This window comes from Puntigrus tetrazona, chromosome 10 (genome assembly GCF_018831695.1).
Source record: "Puntigrus tetrazona isolate hp1 chromosome 10, ASM1883169v1, whole genome shotgun sequence".
Classification (NCBI taxonomy): domain Eukaryota; kingdom Metazoa; phylum Chordata; class Actinopteri; order Cypriniformes; family Cyprinidae; genus Puntigrus; species Puntigrus tetrazona.
The window spans coordinates 11,167,208-11,186,075 of record NC_056708.1 but is presented as its reverse complement, the minus strand read 5'-3'; the positions used below and the strand labels follow the sequence as shown (position 1 = coordinate 11,186,075).

The following is an 18,868-nucleotide window of genomic DNA, read 5'->3' as shown; positions in this document are numbered from 1 at the left end:
TGTGTGTTTGTTCCAGAGCCCAGCGTGCTGTGAGCATCCCCACTGAAGGTCAAGTGAAGGACATGGCTCCTGTGCTGATTTCCTGTGCGGACCAGTGAGGCCTCAGCCTGGCCCGGGACAGGTTTAGTCCGGACTGGGATTATGTACGGACATGCTGGGGCCTTAATCTTGACCCTCGGCCTCGGATGCCGGGGGGAAAGAGCGATCGAGAGTGAGAGAGACTGGAAAGGGATGAGGGAAGCTCTGAGCCGGATGAAGATGTTTTATCCCAGAAGCTTTCACCTTACACCCAACCCCATCCTCCCTCCCTCCCTCCCTCTCACCCCCTCAGGGCCCCGGGGAAGCCAATTCTGGTCCCTACGCCTGTTTCCTCTGGTGGCTCCGGACCAGTTTTCAGACAATTTACAATCTGCAAGAAATGGCTACTATTTAAGGTCAAGTTTTGCCTACAAAAAGTGCATTTGAAGCAAGTGCTCCCTCTCTGTCTTTCTCTATCTTTACGTTTCTGTTCCTGGTCAGCTTCAATGCACAACCGTCGTTTTTCACACAGCAGCGTACACCTTCTCTCGGTCAGAGGAACGTTTTGTGGCTTCCTGTCCCCCTTCTTTGCTCTGAATCTTACGAAGAGAGAGAGAGAGAATGAGTGTTTTCAGACTGCTTAACCTCAGCCTCATACCTCACAAACCTGTTCAGATTTGTTCTCTGCACAGAAGCGCCACCTTCACCTTCATAATGCACAGTTCGATGCCTAGATGCCTCTTTCTTTCAAGCAATGACCCTCAATGTGTCCGGTGCCTCTGTCGATGACAGTTGTTCAGAGATAAACCACCTGTTTTCCACTCACAGACAGCAGCGATGTGTCGGGGGAAAGCCGGATGTTTGCATAAGCTGTGCTGCGGTTGACGAGCAGGGTCCAAAATTAGCACTTGCAAAGCATAGAATATTTTATTATATTCATTTACATTACCGTTCAAAAGACCGGGATCTGTAATAATGCTTTCGAAAGAAGTCTCTTACGATCACCAGTGTTGTATTTATTCAATCAGAAATACAGTAATATTGTGAAATATTATTACAATTTTAAATATTTATTTTCTATTTTCAAATCTAATTTATTCCTGTGACGGCAAAGCTGAATTTTCCGCATCATTATTCCAGTTTTCAGTGTCATGTGATCCTAATTATTTTAATATGCTGATTTGGTGCTTAAGAAACATTCTTATTAACAACCATGTTGAATACAGCCGTGCTGCTTCTCGATGCCTTTTTCGGTTTCTTTGAGCAGAACGTTTAAAAGAATAAGAATGTTTTGTAACATCATAAATGTTGCTGCCACTTTCGATCAGTTTAATGCATCTTTGCTGAATAAAAGTATTAATTTCTTTCAGAAAAGAATTACTGACCGCTTTTGAACGGTAATGTATATTGTAAAAAAAAATAAAATTTCTATAGATTTTTTGCAATGTGAAATAATCAGAAATAGTTCATATTTCTGGCCTACAATTTTTTTAATTCATCAACTGTTGGCATCGAAAAGAGTTTACCCTGCTAGACTGAATCACCCGATGGAAAGGCAGTTGAACGTTTTTTATATCGTGACACCCCGTCACTTTTAGCTCTACGCTCTTCTGTGACATGTACAGCTATCAGTGAGTTCATTATCAGAGCAGTATGGCGATACTTGAACGAAAAAATGCATTTTATGTCAATACTTGACCTTACTGCAGTGTGTAGCGTCTTGCTGGCTAATCCAAAAGAGTGCTACTCCTCTCTAATATAGTTTAATAATAGACACTGCACTAATTTTTAGCTACCGTAGACAATGCTTTTAGTTGTCCTTGGCTTTCGTTATAATAGTAAGTTTTGTTTTAGTTTTAGTCTCAAGTTAGCTTTTGTATCATCACTGAGATACTCAGCCCTCGTTTTTTTTTGTTGTTGTTTTTTTCCTGTACCTGAGGCTGTAGACGCCATTCCAGCTCAAAGTTTTGCTGATTCTGTCCATTCCTCCAAGCACATGGTGGGAGAGAGTTCGAGAGGAAAAGAAAACTGGGATTGACGTAGAAGAGAAAGGCGGATTTTTTTTTTCTCTCTCTCTCTTTCTCTCACAGACACGCACAGACACCTTGAATTGTGGGAGTCAGCATAGCATGTTCTCCCGCGACGCACACATCCTGTGTTTTAGGCACTTGTGAGTCAGATTCTGGTCTTCAAACCAGATTTGAGTGTGCTGTGTGTAAATGACACGTAGCAAAAAATCACGTTCTTACTCGTATGTTTGTCTCGTTAACATATCAAAAAAAAAATTCTTCGAACAAGATCTGTTTATTTGAGAAGCAGGAATGTGTGTTTGGCTTTTCCCTCAATATTTTAAAATGAAAACCGTGTTAAATTTTCTTGAATTTATACTTAAAACATATGACAAATATGACTTTTGGGGTTTTAAAGCTAATGGGTTTTAATTTAAGTGAGTAATGTTTTTGAGTGATTCGCTAAAATCGATTCATTCAGTGAACCTTTGTACTGGTTGCGTCATTATTCCAGGAAGCGTTGAGAAGCAAATGTCATTTTGTGAGTTATGAGGAAGTTCTGAATCATTTACGGTACTTGACTGAATCTTTACAAACAACAGTGTTGTTCACAATCAAAGCAAGCCTTTATTAAAAAGTGAGTGCCTACAAATTGGAGAAAGGAACATGATTCCTCTGCTTAATGGATTTGTTTAAAAACTGATCTGTTTCATTTATTCTTCTATGATCTTGCGCAGTTTTGCTTCTCAGGTAATTCGATCTTGTTTTAAGGACGTTTGGATATGTTACTAGAAAACATTTCTGCTTAGAAACCGATTTTTTGCCGTGCACATTAGCTCCCTGTGTTCTTGGGCTGGTTCGAACCTCAGCCTCTGCTTCCTGAAACCCCCCTGAGGTCGTAGGGAGCCTAGATTAGATAAATGAAGGAATGCTATAAGCCAGATCACAGGTTTAAAAGCCGCACACTCTTTCACTGTTCAAGCTTTTTCCTTTTTAATAAGACGATTGATGTTCTTTTTCTTTGTTTCGCTTCAATTTTATTTCTTCTATAAATGATAATGTCTGTGAATTTATGAACTTATAACTAATAAGGTTTTTTTGTACTTCTTCGAAAATACTGTATTTAATTTGTTCTCCTTAGAACACCTTCTGTAGGGCGCTTTTTTCCTCGCTTAGTTCGTAACATTTCGTTTAGAAACCTCAGCCTTTCCTGAGGTGTGCTCTACTGGATCGAGACTGTTGTCAAAAGCTCATATACAAATATCTGTGTGTGTGTGTGTGTGTATATATATATGTATGTATATATATATATATATATATATATATATATATATATATATATATATATGTATGTATGTATATGTATATATATATATTTATATATATATATATATATATATATATATATATATATATATATATATATATATATATATACACGTGTGTGTGTGTGTGTGCATATATATATGTATATACCTATGCTTACCTGTTAAGCCAACAAGCACTGAAAAAGAATGCACCGCCTCTAGACGATTACTTCCTGCTTGTGGACTTGCACGTGCGAGACAACCGCATTGCTGCATATGGCCTACGTCTGGCGTGCGTGATGGGGTGCGAGATCTGTGTCTGAATGTTCCCCTTTTCCTGTTATTTATACAATAGAGGCATTTATTCCAAGCCAAGGGTTTAAACCTCAGTGTATTTTAAGTAATAGAAAGCTTGTAGGCTGTAATTGTGCCTGAGGCAGTCGTGAGACATACTGATGATGTTTACCTGAAAAATCAGGACCTAATCACTTTTGTAAGTGTGATTTTGTTAAGCTAATTTTGTAAATCACCCGTACGGCCCTGCTTATGAAACTTCAAAAGTTATAGTAGGGTAAAAAGTTATGAATTATGAATAGGAAGATACTAAACCTCCTGCTCAGCTGTTTTGAGTCAGTTTATTGTCAATATGGCGTTATTTGAATTGTATCAATCAGTGATCTAATCATAAAATGATCACTTCTTCAGGATTAGTTACAGTGGAGACATTTTTAAGGTTTGCGAAAAATCTGTGCGTAAAATTCATCTTTGTCCACCTTGACTAAGAATGTGGTCACATTTGCTTTTCAGCAAAATTTCACAAGCTAACTCTAGTAATTCAAACAGGAATCAATACAATCTAGAGTTTTGCGTGAAAAGCGAAAACGTTTCTAAAATTCACAGCAAATTTGCTTGGTTTAAAATGAATACTGTCTGAATACTGTTTGTACATTTCTACGAAATTGACAGTAAATTTGACCGCAATGTAAAATTATGTTTCCTCAAAGAATGATCATGAAATACGCGACACATCTGCGTCACAAATGTTTGTCGTTCACAAGAAGTTACCATAAGACGTCTTCCCTCGCGCGTAATGCGCCTCAGACGTAATTTAAGTTCTTCCCGGCGATCAGGAGACGTGTTGTACACGCGTTATTCTCTCAGACATTTGCCAAAGAAAAGCGAAAATAGTCTGTAAGGGAAATTTCATGATGCAGAGAGCCAGGCTTTATTCTGCTGAGCTTAGCCAGCGGATCCGTCTTCAGGTTTCAAATGTATTTTATCAGCACAACTAATTCTTCTAATCTTTTCTGATGGTTTTTCCTCTGAATTAACCTGCAGTGAGAGTGGTGTGCAAAATGTTGGCACCTTTTTAATAACTATTTTAGAAAGACAATATTTGCACCTTAAACCCATACCAAAAGAACATCGCATTCTTAAAGGGACAGTTCACCCAGAAATTGCGATTCTGTCATCATGTGCTCATCCTCATGTTGCTGTATTTGCAAGATTTTGTAGGACGTTGAAAAAAGATGTTTCGAAGAATGTTCATGCTGCACTTCTCGAAATGTAAAAATGACCAAAAACACCATAAAAGTGTTTCATATGACTCCAACTCAAGTCTTCTGAAGCCATAATATAGTTTTGTGTGGAGAAAAGACAGAAACTTAGGTCATTACTGCATACTTTTATTGTGCTTTTCGGCGTATGGAAAAAAATGCAGGCATTGGACGTTCTTCAAAATGTATCTTTTTTTAAGTTTACGCCAGAAATGTATTCAAACTTACATGAGGCTGCATGAATGGTGCAGGAATACAATTTTTGTACGAATTATCCCATAAAGATTGATCCCATCTCGCCAGTGTCCCCTCATGATTGTCTTTCTTTATCGCGACCCCTGCATATCCGGAGGGGGAAATATGTGTATTTTAACAAATTGTCATTGCTAGCGAGAATTATACTGCGTTGAATGATAACACGGCTTATTTGAACGTCCCCCGCATGATGCATCTTTAGAATCTGATCCCATCCCATGATGCCCCGCCATAAAGTTCACTCCTCTTTTTTCTATTTAGAAGATGCCTCTTAGCAAAATGCCTCTATGATACAGAAATTCCTATATTAGCTATAAAGATTATGATATTACCCTTTTGTGCTAGATTGTCTCTTGAATGTAATGGATTTTGTACCTGTATTTTTCTAATTCCAATCCAGTCTTTCTGTATGCGGTGGCTTTATATGGAGGAATTCTAGGCTGCTTCCTTACGTGAATAATTTGTAATAACTTCCAGTCATCCTCGAGACACAAACCCTGACCTCCGAAGTGTGCAGTGCAACTGCCACAATCATATCTGACATCAAATATCTTTCACTTTTACCCGAAACATGCAATAGCAGCGATCATGGATATCAGTTGCCAAACCTTTCCGCGTTTCACCTTCTCTACTCGTTTCGAGTCTTAATAACCTTGAATATGCACCCTGTCAACGATGAGGATTTTCTCTGCTCTGTACAAGAATGTACGTTCATGGCTTTAGATGCAGTTGTGGTGCCGTCTTTTTAAACGCTTACCCGAGATCCTGTTCTTGATTCCTCTAAGGAGTTTATACTTGTGTGCTTGATCTGATTATTGTCACTAGTACTGTATGATGCAATGTATGGATCTGATTGTTACAGCCCAGTTGTTGATGCAGCCTTGCCTTACTGATCCCCTGCGTAGAGAGGGACCCCTTTGCCATTGCCCTTCTCACTGAGTCTTATGTCATAACACTGTCTGCTGACGCAAATGTTATTCTTTAAACACCTATTAAAGTAACATACATATGAATATGTCTGCCTGCAGTCTTGCTTTTAGTTCACGAAAGTCACTTATAGACGTGAAGGTGTGTGTGTGTGTGTGTGTGTGTGTGTGTGTATATGTATATATAAAATTAAGATACTTTGTTGATTCTACATTAATTTGGGTGCTGTAAATAATAACATACCATAATAACAATAATGCAAATTATCAATACTAGTTATTATCATTGCTAACTTATTTAGGGTAAAATGTCTATTGCACAGAAAGGTTGTGTGGTTCACTTATTTAGGTTAGTGCAGTTGGTGGTTGAGCACTTAGTGATAAACTGTACATGTACCGCCTTCATTCATTCAGACGTGGAGGAACCAACTGTTTAAATCTGAAGTATACACTCTGCATGCTATTACTGTGATGACTTTATTGGCTATTTACTTGATTCTTTTCTTCTTCAGCTTCACGCTGTGTGCATGTGAGGGTAAGCAACTGATATTTCTGGTGAATATTAATATTATTAACATAATATTAATTATGAATAATTATTAATATAATATGCATTAATTATATTAATGTAATTAATATAATTTGCATTAATATGACTGCACTCAGTTTACTGGCTAATGTACAACCTAAAACTTGTGAGCCAATTAAAATCATTTAAAAGTTTCAAGTTTTATCTATATAGCGTATTTAAAACCAGCGAGCACGACTAAGCAAAGTGCTGAAAAACAACACATGGCAACCCTCAGATTCGCACCATAAACTCAATGAATTAAAAGCCAAAGAAAAGAAGTACACTGTCAGTAATATAGGTACGAAAGCTGGAGCAGTACCTTTTCAAAAGGTACATGTTTGTACCTAAAGGGTCCACTCTGGTACCCTAAAGGTACATATTAGTACTTAAAGTGTTCTTTTTTGAACCTTTGAAAAGGTACATTTATTTCTGAGAGTGTAGGTTTTAAGAGATGAACAGTTAAAGACTGCGCCAACCTAGTATAGTTGGAAGACTGTTCCACAACCTAGAGCCAGCAAGTACAACGGCGCTGTACTTTATCCGTGATGTGAGGACAGAGAAAAGTCGTTGATCACCAGACCTTAGATTTTGTGTGTGGCTGTATGGATAAAGTTAATCAGATAAATAGCTCAGTGCCAGATTATTTATATTCAAAACAAATAATATATTTTTTAAGAAATTTAGCAGCATTTTGTAGTTGAAGATGAGTGAAGGAAGATTTAGAAATGGCAAAATAAAAAGAGCTGCAGTAGTCCAAGCGAGATTTCTCAAGTTTTCACAAAAAGAAAATAATTCTTTCATTTTGGGGAGAAGGCATAGATGATATTCCTTTATCGAATTTCCAGAATTTTCACTAGTCTGAAAAACCTCTATTTTTGATTCATTCAGAAATAAAAAAAATATTAGAGATACATGTTTTCAAAGACATTCCAGAGCAGCAACACCATGCTTTCTAAAATAATGAAGACTAGCTTTATGTTTATTATTTACTTGTGCATGCTGTATATATAAACAATACAAAAGAATGTTTTTTTTGTAAAAAACAAAAAGAGTTGCGCTAAATTACTGTTTAATTTAATTTTACAGGTTTGATTGTTTTCAGAGCAGTTGAAGGAGAAACTGTCCATCTTCCCTGTCCCTTACTCCTTAATGGCAGTGAACAAGTTTCTGTAGACTGGACAAAATATAGAACAAATAGCACAATTATTTGTAAATGGAGTATTAACAGCATTACTGAATCTCACGGAGAATGCATTCCTCATTTCGAATTCAACAAGACTTCTTTCACATTAAGTGTAGTAAATGTTCAGCTCAGTGACTCCGGTAACTACAGCTGTAAAATAACAAGATTTATTCCACCGCCGATATTAGACAGCACCTCAAATATGACGCTCCAAGTTGCAGGTGAGTGTCATTCATAATTTATTGTTAATAGCTGCTTGCCTTGATGTCAGTAATAAACATCCTAACATTTCTCTCCGCTGCAGTGCGTCCACATCTGTCTCTGAAGAAACTGAACAGCAGTAATGAAACCTGTGTCCATCTGCGCTGCTCTCTGGAGAATCTGCAGCCGGGGCAGGTGAACTTCATCTGGGACAGAGAGGGTCACGGGTCTCTCCGTTCAGTCCTGAATAACTCCATGAACAGTGAGCTGCTTCTGTGTAAACCTGACTGGAGCGATGGAGACACAATCACCTGTTACGCCAAATACTTACAAACACAAACACTGTACAGCTGCAATATTACACTTGACTTCAGACATAAAGGTGAGTGATTTTAAAATGTGGAGAAAAAAAATTATTCATATAAAAGCACTCAATGCATTCCAAACATGATAAAAACACAAAGGACACTAGAATGATGTGTCTATTTTTTTTAAAAATTGGGATTTCATTTTTACAAAAGGTAAAATGTAATTAAATGAAACATTGAAAAGTGTTTAAATAAACAAACTAACCATAAAAATGTCAAAAAAAAAAATACCTAACTCCATTCCAGCAGGCCGTTTTCCAGTTTGTGTGGTTCTTTTCGGCATCTTCATCATCAGCATAGTTTTCATCTGGATGTTGTTTTTCGTATTGCAATGTAAGAAAAAAAAAATGCATTTTACACATTTGATATATGCAAAATTTGACCACCTAAAAAGAAGACTTAAATATTTATCACCATTCAGTAAAAATAGGTTGTGCAGTTTATTTATCTAAATGTGAAATTTAAGTCATTAAGCACACACGCCGTGCTGACAAATCTGTTTTTATTAACACTATAGATGAAAAATGTGTTAAAAAGTTCTGAAAGACCTTTTTGCCTTAAAGTAATATTTGCCCGTGTCTCGTTCTGCAGATAAGGACCATAATCAGAAGAACTTGAGTCATTCTCTACTGTAATATTTTTAAAAGTACTGTCTTTTGGATATTTCACTGTATGCTTAAATGCTTATGTTAAATACATAACTAGCATGTGGTACGACGTATAATAAACCGCAAATAGGCCTTCTTCTCTGTTGTCTGTGAGATCTTTTGATTTTGAAGCTTTTTAATTCAAATGAAAGCTGAAGGTGTCATTTGACTTGCTGTATAAATGTCTATGTGGGTTATTCACTTTTATACACCCTTAAAATGCTAGTCCAATTACAAACGAGAGACATTTGTCATATTGTGGTTGGGTGCATGGGCAGGAAGTTCATTACTTGTGGTTTTTGCGTGGAGACGCTCAGCTCATAGTGTTCAGTCAACATGTTTTAAGATGGATTACAAACTGCCATTAATTTTTTACTTTAACTTTTTTCAAAAATGCAAGCAAGAGACTTCAGTGTCATGTAATGTCTAGCTAGTGACTTGGAAATAACTGACTAATAATAAAGATCCCGGTGATGGACCGAATAATTCTGTGATCTTTTTTAATTATTTGCAATAAATGTGATTTATTTGCTGCATTATTGAATGCTTTTTGTTGTCAGCTACACTGAAATGTGTCTCAATCCACAGATGCAGAGAATGATTTCAGAGCAGTTGAAGGAGAAACTGTCCATCTTCCCTGCCACTTACCCACTAATGACAGTGAACTAGTTTCTAGTGGACTAAACATAGAACAAATAGCACATTTATTTGTAAATGGGGTATTAACAACATTACCGAATCTCACACTGGAGAATGCATGCCTCGTTTCAAATTCAACATCATTTCTGAGTGACTCCGGTAACTACAGCTGTAAAATAACAAGATTTATTCCACCGCCACCACAATTCGGCAAAAGGTTATGTCTAATCCTCCAAACTGAAGGTGACTGTAACTGAAAATTCTTGATTGTTGCTGACCATCACCTGGAGAATTTTTTTTACACCTTTATGGAAATATGATTAGATTTTGTAATTGTCATTTAAATATAAAAAATAAAGTAACATTACAGGAAAATGTTAAGGTACTTTAATACAAATATGACTTTGTGTTATGAAACAGGAAGTCAATTTATACGCCCACTATAGAGGGCACATGTTTGTTGTGCATTTTGGGAGACATAACAATTGAATAGGAAAATAAATGATAGCAATATTTTTATGGAAATATTAGATATTATTATGAAAATCTGGCCAATTGTTAATCCCATTATGATTGTTTAAATATGTAAACTAAATACAGTGTATAGATGCAATTGTGTTTTATGGGAAAACAATATATGGAAATTTGTACAACCATATTGCATAAAACAAAACAGTATATCAAAACATTTTTGAAGTATTTTATAACATGGTTGAGAATCAGCCTTGAAAAAAAAAATATTTAATTCAATCCAACTCATTTTCTGGGTCTCAGAAGGATATATATCAAATGATTAATCGCAATTAATCATATTCCAAAATAAAAGTTTTTGTTTACATAATATATGTGAATTATATATATTTACTTATTGTATATACACTCGCCTGCCACTTTATTAGGAACACCTTACTAGTACGGGGCTCGGACTCCTTTTGCCTCCAGAACTCCCTTAACCCTTCATGGCATAGATTAAACAAGGTACTGGAAACATTCCTCAGAGATTTTGGTCCATATTAACATGATAGCATCACGCAGTTGCTGCAGATTTGTCTGCTGCACACCCATGATGTGAATCTCCCGTTCCACCACATCCCAAAGGTGCTCTATTGGATCGAGATCTGGTGACTGCGGAGGCCATTTGAGTACAGTGAACTCACGGTCATGTTCAGGAAACCAGTCTGAGATGATTCACGCTTTATGACGCGACGCATTATCCTGCTGGAAGAAGCCATCAGAAGATGGGTACGCTGTGGTCATAAAGGGATGGACGTGGTCAGCAACAATACACCAGGTAGGCTGCCATCCGAATATCGCAGCAGAAATTGAAACTCATCAGACCAGGCAACGTTTTTCCAAACTTCTATTGTCCAATTTCGGTGAGCCTGTGTGAATTGTATCCTCAGTTTCCTGTTCTGCACCTGGTGTGGTCTTCTGCTGGTGTAGCCCATCCGCCTTAAGGTTTGATGCGTTGTGTGTTCAGAGATGCTCTTCTACATACCTCGGTTATAACGAGTGGGCCTTTCTATCAGCTCGAACCAGTCTGGCCATTCTCCTCTGGCATCAACAATGCATTTGCGCCCACAGAACTGCCGCTCACTGGAAATTTTCTCTTTTTCGGACTATTCTCTATAAACCCTAGAGATGGTTGTGCGTTAAAATCCCAGTAGATCAGCAGTTTCTGAAATACTCAGACCTGCCTGTCTGGCACCAACAATCATGCCACGTTCAAAGTCACTTAAATCACCTTTCTTCCTTATTCTGATGCTTGGTTTGAACTGCAGCTGTTGCTGCCATGTGATTGGCTGATTAGAAATTTGTATTTGTGTACCTAATAAAGTGGTCAGTGAGTGTATATATACACAGGTCCTTCTCAAAAAATTAGCATATTGAGATAAAGTTCATTATTTTCTGTAATGTACTGATAAACATTACACTTTCATATATTTTAGATTCATTACACGCAACTGAAGTAGTTCAAGCCTTTTATTGTTTTAATATTGATGATTTTGGCATACAGCTCATGAAAACCCAAAATCTCAAAAAATTTGCTTATTTATCCGACCAATAAAAGAAAAGTGTTTTTAATACAAAAAAAAAAGTCAACCTTCAAATAATTATGTTCAGTTATGCACCCAATACTTGGTTGGGAATCCTTTTGCAGAAATGACTGCTTCAATGCGGCGTGGCATGGAGGCAATCAGCCTGTGGCACTACTGTTATGGAGGCCCAGGATGCTTCGATAGCGGCCTTAAGCTCATCCAGAGTGTTGGGTCTTGCATCTCTCAAGCTTTTCAGCAGATGGAAGCTTGAAGTGCTCCAAAATCTCCTGATAGCTAGCTGCATTGACCCTGCCCTTGATAAAACACAGTGGACCGACACCAGCAGCTGACATGACACCCCAGACCATCACTGACTGTGGGTACTTGACACTGGACTTCAGGCATTTTGGCATTTCCCTCTCCCCAGTCTTCCTGCAGACTCTGGCACCTTGATTTCCGAAAGTACTTTGGACCACTGAGCAACAGTCTAGTGCTGCTTCTCTGTAGCCCAGGTCAGGCGCTTCTGCTGCTGTTTCTGGTTCAAAATTGGCTTGACCTGGGGAATGTGGCACCTGTAGCCCATTTCCTGCACACACCTGTACACGATGGCTCTGGATGTTTCTACTCCAGACACAGTCCACTGCTTCCGCAGGCCCCCCAAGGTCTGGAATCGGTCCTTCTCCACAATCTTCCTCAGGGTCCGGTCACCTCTTCTCGTTGTGCAGCGTTTTCTGCCACACTTTTTCCTTCCCACAGACTTCCCACTGAGGTGCCTTGATACAGCACTCTGGGAACAGCCTATTCGTTCAGAATTTTTTTTCTGTGTCTTACCCTCTTGCTTGAGGGTGTCAGTGATGGCCTTCTGGACAGCAGTCAGGTCGGCAGTCTTACCCATGATTGCGGTTTTGAGTAATGAACCAGGCTGGGAGTTTTTAAAAGCCTCAGGAATCTTTTGTAGGTGTTTAGAGGTAATTAGTTGATTCAGATGATTAGGTTAATAGCTCATTTAGAGAACCTTTTCATGATATGCTAATTTTTTGAGCTGTATGCCAAAATCATCAATATTATATCATCAATAACTACTTCAGTTGTGTGTAATAAATCTAAAATATATGAAAGTCTAATGTTTATCAGTACATTACAGAAAATAATGAACTTTATCACAATATGTAAATTTTTGGAGAAGGACCTGTATATATATATATATCTATAAGACGCACACATACAGCATATATTTTGAAAATATAAATATGTATTTACGTGTGTATATTTATATTAATATAAATATATTAAATAATCATAACATTTTTCTTAAATAAATACCTTTCTTTTTCCTGAATGTGAACTATATTTATTTATTTAAACATTAAGAAATTCATTACTTTTTTTACAAAATGTGTACTACAGAATAGTTGTATTTATTACAAATTTAATCATATATCCATTTAATGTCAGCATCTTTTGCTTGACACAGTGGTACGATCAGATTATCATGCTATTTTTAGATTTTTGTGCTACAGTTTTAAAGGTACTCTTTCAGTTCTGCAAAGCAGTGTTTTAAAAAAGGTTGTATGAAACACAGTGGACAGTGGACAGTACAGTATTAGATTAGTTTTTTAATAGTATATTATAACATTGATAAGAAAATTTTAGCTTAAATTCGGACGTTTATAAAAGCTATCAAAATCATTGGCCGTCAGGATCAGTTCGCCTTGCTTTTTGTATTACAACCCTGGTTGCTTCTTTAAAACAATTAGACCATTTCGCTGCTGTCTGTAGTGGAGGATTGTGAAATTCTGTGGTCTCCCTTTCAAGAACGCTTTTATGTGGAAAGCAGAACCTCTGAAAAACAGCCTCCATGTTCTTATATCTCTCCATGTTTCACAATAAAATGCTTTGTTGTAAAATGTTACCGGTAACCTTTATTTCCATGTCACCCGTGCCATCAAATACGCAACAAAAACCGAAAATGAAAATTTCATTTAAGATAAAAGACACTCTGTTCACAGAAATACGTATCATATTTATAAACACAGTCATTCAGAATGGAGACGAGCAATTACGTTGAAGGCAATGTTCGTTTTAAACAAGCACGATTTGTATCAAAGTGTCTCTCAGAGTGTTTGACCAACGGAATCAAGACAGTTTTTTTTTTTATTTTGACTTGCGCTCTAGATTGTGGGTGGGCACATGGTCAGGAAGTTCATCACTCAGTATGTGTGTGTTCGTGTACAGAAGTGTAACACACGCTGATCTTATCGACATGCTTTTAAAATGGATTACGAACTGTCTTTTATTTTTGTCTTCAATTTATCTCACACATACAGGTAAGACACTTCAAATCAAAGACTAAACTCTCAGTTCTGACTTATACTACATTATAAACTTCCTAATAACAAGGATCCTAGTGATAAGTTTAAAAAATACATCTCATATGTGGTACATTTTCTGCGATGTTTTTCACAGTGGATGTGATATATCGTGTAACGTCTTTTCGAAAGAAACATTCTATTGTCAGCTACACTCAAATCTGTCTCAATCCACAGATGCAGAGAATGTTTTCAGGGCAGTTGAAGGAGAAACTGTCCATCTTCCCTGTCCCTTACTCCTTAATGGCAGTGAACAAGTTTCTGTAGACTGGACAAAATATAGAACAAATAGCACAATTATTTGTAAATGGAGTATTAACAGCATTACTGAATCTCACGGAGAATGCATTCCTCGTTTCAAATTCAACAAGACTTCTTTCACATTAAGTGTAGTAAATGTTCAGCTCAGTGACTCCGGTAACTATAGCTGTAAAATAACAAGATTTATTCCACCGCCGATATTAGACAGCACCTCAAATATGACGCTCCAAGTTGCAGGTGAGTGTCATTCATAATTTATTGGTTTTTTTTTTTTAATAGCTGCTTGCCTTGATGTCAGTAATAAACATCCTAACATTTCTCTCCGCTGCAGTGCGTCCACATCTGTCTCTGAAGAAACTGAACAGCAGTAATGAAACCTGTGTCCATCTGCGCTGCTCTCTGGAGAATCTGCAGCCGGGGCAGGTGAACTTCACCTGGGACAGAGAGGGTCACGGGTCTCTCCGTTCAGTCCTGAATAACTCCATGAACAGTGAGCTGCTTCTGTGTAAACCTGACTGGAGCGATGGAGACACAATCACCTGTTACGCCAAATACTTACAAACACAAACACTGTACAGCTGCAATATTACACTTGACTTCAGACATAAAGGTGAGTGATTTTAAAATGTGGAAAAAGGTAGAATTACTGTAGAATTACAAACTAGAGCATAAGCTGTCACGTAACAAGCCATTAAGAGTTATATTTCTTGCTGAATCTACACTAATCTAAATTGCTTTGTATGCCAAATTTTAAAAAATCACATACAAACTTCAGAAACATAGAACAGTTTCTTTAAATAACTGGTCTTGAATTTAACCAGACTAAAATACACATTTGAAACTGCACCGCAAAGCCAGTCAAAAGCCGTTTTTTTTTTAATGAAATTGAGATGTATGCATCCGAATAAATAAGCTTTCCATTGACGTGTCAGGATAGTTGAGCCGAGATGCAACTCGTTCAAAACCTGGAATCTGAGGTTACAAAAAAATCTAAATATTGAAGTTGTCCAAATAAATATTACCAATCAAAAATTAAGTTTTGAAATATTTATGGTAGGAAATTTACTAACTATTTTCATGGAACTTCACTTATTATCCTAATGACGTTTGTCATAAAAGATAAACCTAGTATTTTGACAATTTATTGTTGGCTATTTCTACAAATATATTTGTGCTACTTATATATATTCTGATTGTACTCTGTTTCTGACCATTACAGTTGCAGGAGTCCAGCTGCTGATCATCTCATGCAGTGCTGCCGCAGGCCTCATCCTCTGCATCATCACCACCGTTGTCATTTGCAAATGTGAGTATGATTGTGTTTGATTATATAAAAGTTATCATAGCTCAGATTTAAATAAAATAACTGTGGCTAAGGAAAAATAACAAGCTGCATATAAAGAAAGCTTGCCATTCTGTCATACATTTCTTAATGGTGCAAGTTTAGAAACAGTTAAAAATAAAAAAGAAAGCAAGAATTTGACGGAAATAATGACTGTATAGCCCTCCCTCTTTTAAAACACCTCTGTCTCAATACATCAGCCTCCTTCTCTAAGTCTATTTCTGCTTTCTGTCACCGTGACGTCAAAATATTGCTCACGTCGTTTTTTAATTCTCAGGAAAATATCTAAAGTAAATACGGTGCATGTTTGCTAGTCCCAGTCGATCTAGTTTTCCTCGTCTCCCAGCCCGACCTCCGGACAAAACACCTCCATTTGCATCATGCTTTCATTAAGAAATGTGGCTAACAACAGAACAGAAAACAATACCTTTAGTAGCCCGTTGCATGGTACAGTAAAAACTTTAGCCTGCTAGTCGATATTGAAAAATAGTTTTTATAGACCTCCGCTAGATGGTGACAAAAGCAAACGTCTATTTCTCCCAACTGAAACCGGCCTTAGCTCTGTTTGGCTAGTTTAGCTGGACAACAGAGCTGGTTATAGCTGGTCTGCAGGCCCGTTTTAGAGGGGCTTTTTTAGTTAGTCTGTTGACTAACCAGATTAAACCAGCTAAAAACCAGCTTGACCAGGCTGGGAGATCAGTTTAAACCAGCCGAGAGAAGCCAACCAGTGAGTTGCTTTTGTAACACTAACATTATCATAAAAAAAAAACAGCTATTATTTTTGTACACATTTACAGCTGACATGTACAATATGTTTAATTAACAATTTAAAGGAATTTATATTGTGTTTCTGTTTTGTGCTCTTTAAATTTGTCTGTTTTCCCCCTTGTCTAACTTCTTGTCTGTTTAATTTTGCAGGCAGAAAGCGAGATAAAAATGGATCTATAGTGTTCAGCAATAAAGTCTATGAGAACTTCAGTTTCGCCATGGCCCATCAGAACACACAGCTCAATGATAAACCACAACCAGAAGAGTGTGTTTATGAAAACTAACTGCTGCTGCTTGCTTCAAAGTCAGATTCCCCCGGGGGTTATAATGTGTGGTTTTGCTAAGATATTTAAGCAAAAGCTCTCTCTGTATTGTTTACAATGCCTTTACTGGCTTCCAAAACTGTAAGCGGGTGCTTTAAACATTTAAATCTATTTAAGTATCTTGTTTAGTGCACTGTAGGTGCAATAAACTGTTCTGCCTTCTAAATGAAATTGAATTAAATTATTATTAATGGCAAGGATTTCATACCCATTTTCTTTTTTACAATGCCAAGGCATTATTAAAACTTTTATTTGCACTTTTTGTCGTACGACTTTGGTTTTTGCTATGGTGTTTAATCTAAGTATATTGTAATATTTCATTACTTGTGAATAAATAGCACATTAAAAGTGTTTTGTGTCAAAGCCTCTATGTTGTCCAACCAAACCATGATAATGATTATCTTTGGGTTGCAATGAAAAATACAAAAATTTGTTTATTACTTATTAATTGGAATAGTTGGAGTTCAGTTACCTTCTATCATGAGTACATGCCTATTGTTTATTTAGCACTACTAAATTTATTACACTACGACTTTATTTGTCAATCTTGGAGAGTCTGCCAAAATTAGATGCAACTACAACCGAACAAATGACACGGAAAGCATGACAGCAGTTCTGCAAACGTTAAATCACACACTGTGTTCATATTTCTTACTTGAGAATACATGGAAGAAACTACATTGTGAAGATCACAGCAGGTTCATATGGATTCCAGAAACTAAGGAAATAACATTTGAGCTCTTAAATCTTCAAATTAAGGATATCGGCACATACACCTGTACTGTGAAGAGGATTGTAAAACCACCTCAAGTGGATCTGGGAGTGCAAAAAATTCAAGTTATTGGTAAATATTTTCTTTATAATCAGAAAAAAACATTGCAGATAGATCAGATTAGAGAGATGTAAATGATAAGTATTGCATTTTGTGTATTAATCCTTCCTCACAGTGCGTCCCACCTTGTCTCTGTCCTGTGTGAAGAGGCCTGATGGGTCTCCCATGTTTCTGTGCTCTGTGCATTTTTACCTCGATTCTCTTGAACAGTTGTGGATCAGAGACGGAGAAGTCCTCAACAGCTCACACACAAACAAATCATTCAATGGATCCTTTAGTCAGAAATCGTACCTCATACTGCCACCACGAAACATCAATGATATAATCTACTCCTGCTGGGTAAATCATTCATCTTTAAACAAACCACTCGTGGACAATTTATCAAGCTCTGTCTGTTACAAAAGTGGGGGTAAGTTTTTCTCATTTCAATGAGTTATATATTATATGACATATCATTAAAAAATAGCTTAAAATTTGGTTTATAACAGGCTTTGGCAATTCTGTCTTGTAGATTTATTTGAGGCTCTGGCAGTGGCATTTGTCATCTCTACAGTTTTGACAGTTTTTTTGGTGATTTTTGTGGTCATGTAACATTATGCTGTGTCTATATTAAGCATCATTTTGTTTCCTTTTTAAATGTCACTCTGATACTGTAACTGAATACTATTACCAGTTCTTAATTTTATTGGTAAACCTTAAATGACCTCAGTTGTCTTGACTGTATTAAAATGTACATACGCTACAGGGCTCCAGACTGCGCCTAAATTGGTCTCATTTGAAACCCAAAAATATTTAAGTTAAATTTCTCCTGACATCGCCATTTCCAATAGGCTATATAAATGTTGTAATACTTGCATGCCATTTTTCCTGCTTGTTTTGCGATCATTTTGTAAAAAAAAATGAGATGTGTATCAAAGTTTTAGTTGGAGAAAGACCACATGTCTCTGTCGACCAGCGTTAACACTACGCCAGAAAGCAAAAAAAGAGGAACGCATTTTGATAAATATATGTGCTATATTGCCAAAAAAAAAAAAAAAAAAAAAAAAAAAAACTGGATGCGTTCACAATGGATAGGATGCACTGGGGCATTGATGATGCTGACATAGTTATGAATACTGCGTAATGAACACAGTATCCACAACTACAGATTATCTGCAATAATTAATTTTCTTTGTAACTTTATAAAGTTACAATAACTCAAAATAAAGTAAACGATAAAAATACAGCAATTTAAACATTAGAATCGTTTTCTTT

At 36.8% G+C, this 18,868-nt stretch overlaps 2 protein-coding genes across 10 annotated transcripts in view; both read left to right on the top strand.

The window, feature by feature from the left end:
• LOC122352715 (HMG box transcription factor BBX) overlaps positions 1 to 9,507 on the top strand; it is a 30,684-nt gene extending 21,177 nt beyond the window's left edge. For 5 of the 8 annotated variants that reach the window (XR_006251915.1, XR_006251918.1, XR_006251917.1 and 2 more), the window contains exons 17-22: positions 17 to 2,777; positions 6,584 to 6,606; positions 7,729 to 8,046; positions 8,130 to 8,408; positions 8,641 to 8,727; positions 8,986 to 9,507. Coding sequence is in view for 1 of the 8 variants with exons in the window: in XM_043250270.1 (XP_043106205.1) it covers positions 17 to 98 (82 nt within the window). In the remaining 7 variants the exon portion in view is untranslated. Of the gene's footprint in view, positions 1 to 16; positions 3,339 to 6,583; positions 6,627 to 7,728; positions 8,047 to 8,129; positions 8,409 to 8,640; positions 8,728 to 8,985 lie in introns of those variants that run through there. The other 3 variants (XR_006251914.1, XR_006251913.1, XM_043250270.1) reach the window with 3 other exon arrangements.
• A 4,254-nt stretch (positions 9,508 to 13,761) lies between these two features.
• LOC122352716 lies at positions 13,762 to 17,951 on the top strand. 2 transcript variants are annotated; one of them, XM_043250272.1, is made up of 6 exons: positions 13,762 to 14,046; positions 14,266 to 14,586; positions 14,681 to 14,959; positions 15,569 to 15,655; positions 16,610 to 17,626; positions 17,730 to 17,951. In XM_043250272.1, the coding sequence occupies exons 1-5, from the start codon at positions 13,935 to 13,937 to the stop codon at positions 16,741 to 16,743; spliced, it is 933 nt and encodes a 310-aa protein (XP_043106207.1). In that variant the 5' UTR covers positions 13,762 to 13,934; the 3' UTR covers positions 16,744 to 17,626; positions 17,730 to 17,951. The 2 variants fall into 2 exon arrangements, with proteins under 2 accessions (XP_043106207.1, XP_043106208.1); XM_043250273.1 differs by having other exon boundaries at positions 17,825 to 17,950.
• Positions 17,952 to 18,868: the final 917 nt, after the last annotated feature.

Excerpts from the sequence above, each read along its gene's own strand:
- LOC122352716 (XM_043250272.1), top strand. The coding sequence starts at position 13,935 with ATGTGTGTGTTCGTGTACAGAAGTGTAACACACGCTGATCTTATCGAC. Across the intron at positions 14,047-14,265 it reads AATTTATCTCACACATACAG|ATGCAGAGAATGTTTTCAGG; the intron begins GTAAGACACTTC and ends CTCAATCCACAG. Across the intron at positions 14,587-14,680 it reads TATGACGCTCCAAGTTGCAG|TGCGTCCACATCTGTCTCTG; the intron begins GTGAGTGTCATT and ends TCTCCGCTGCAG.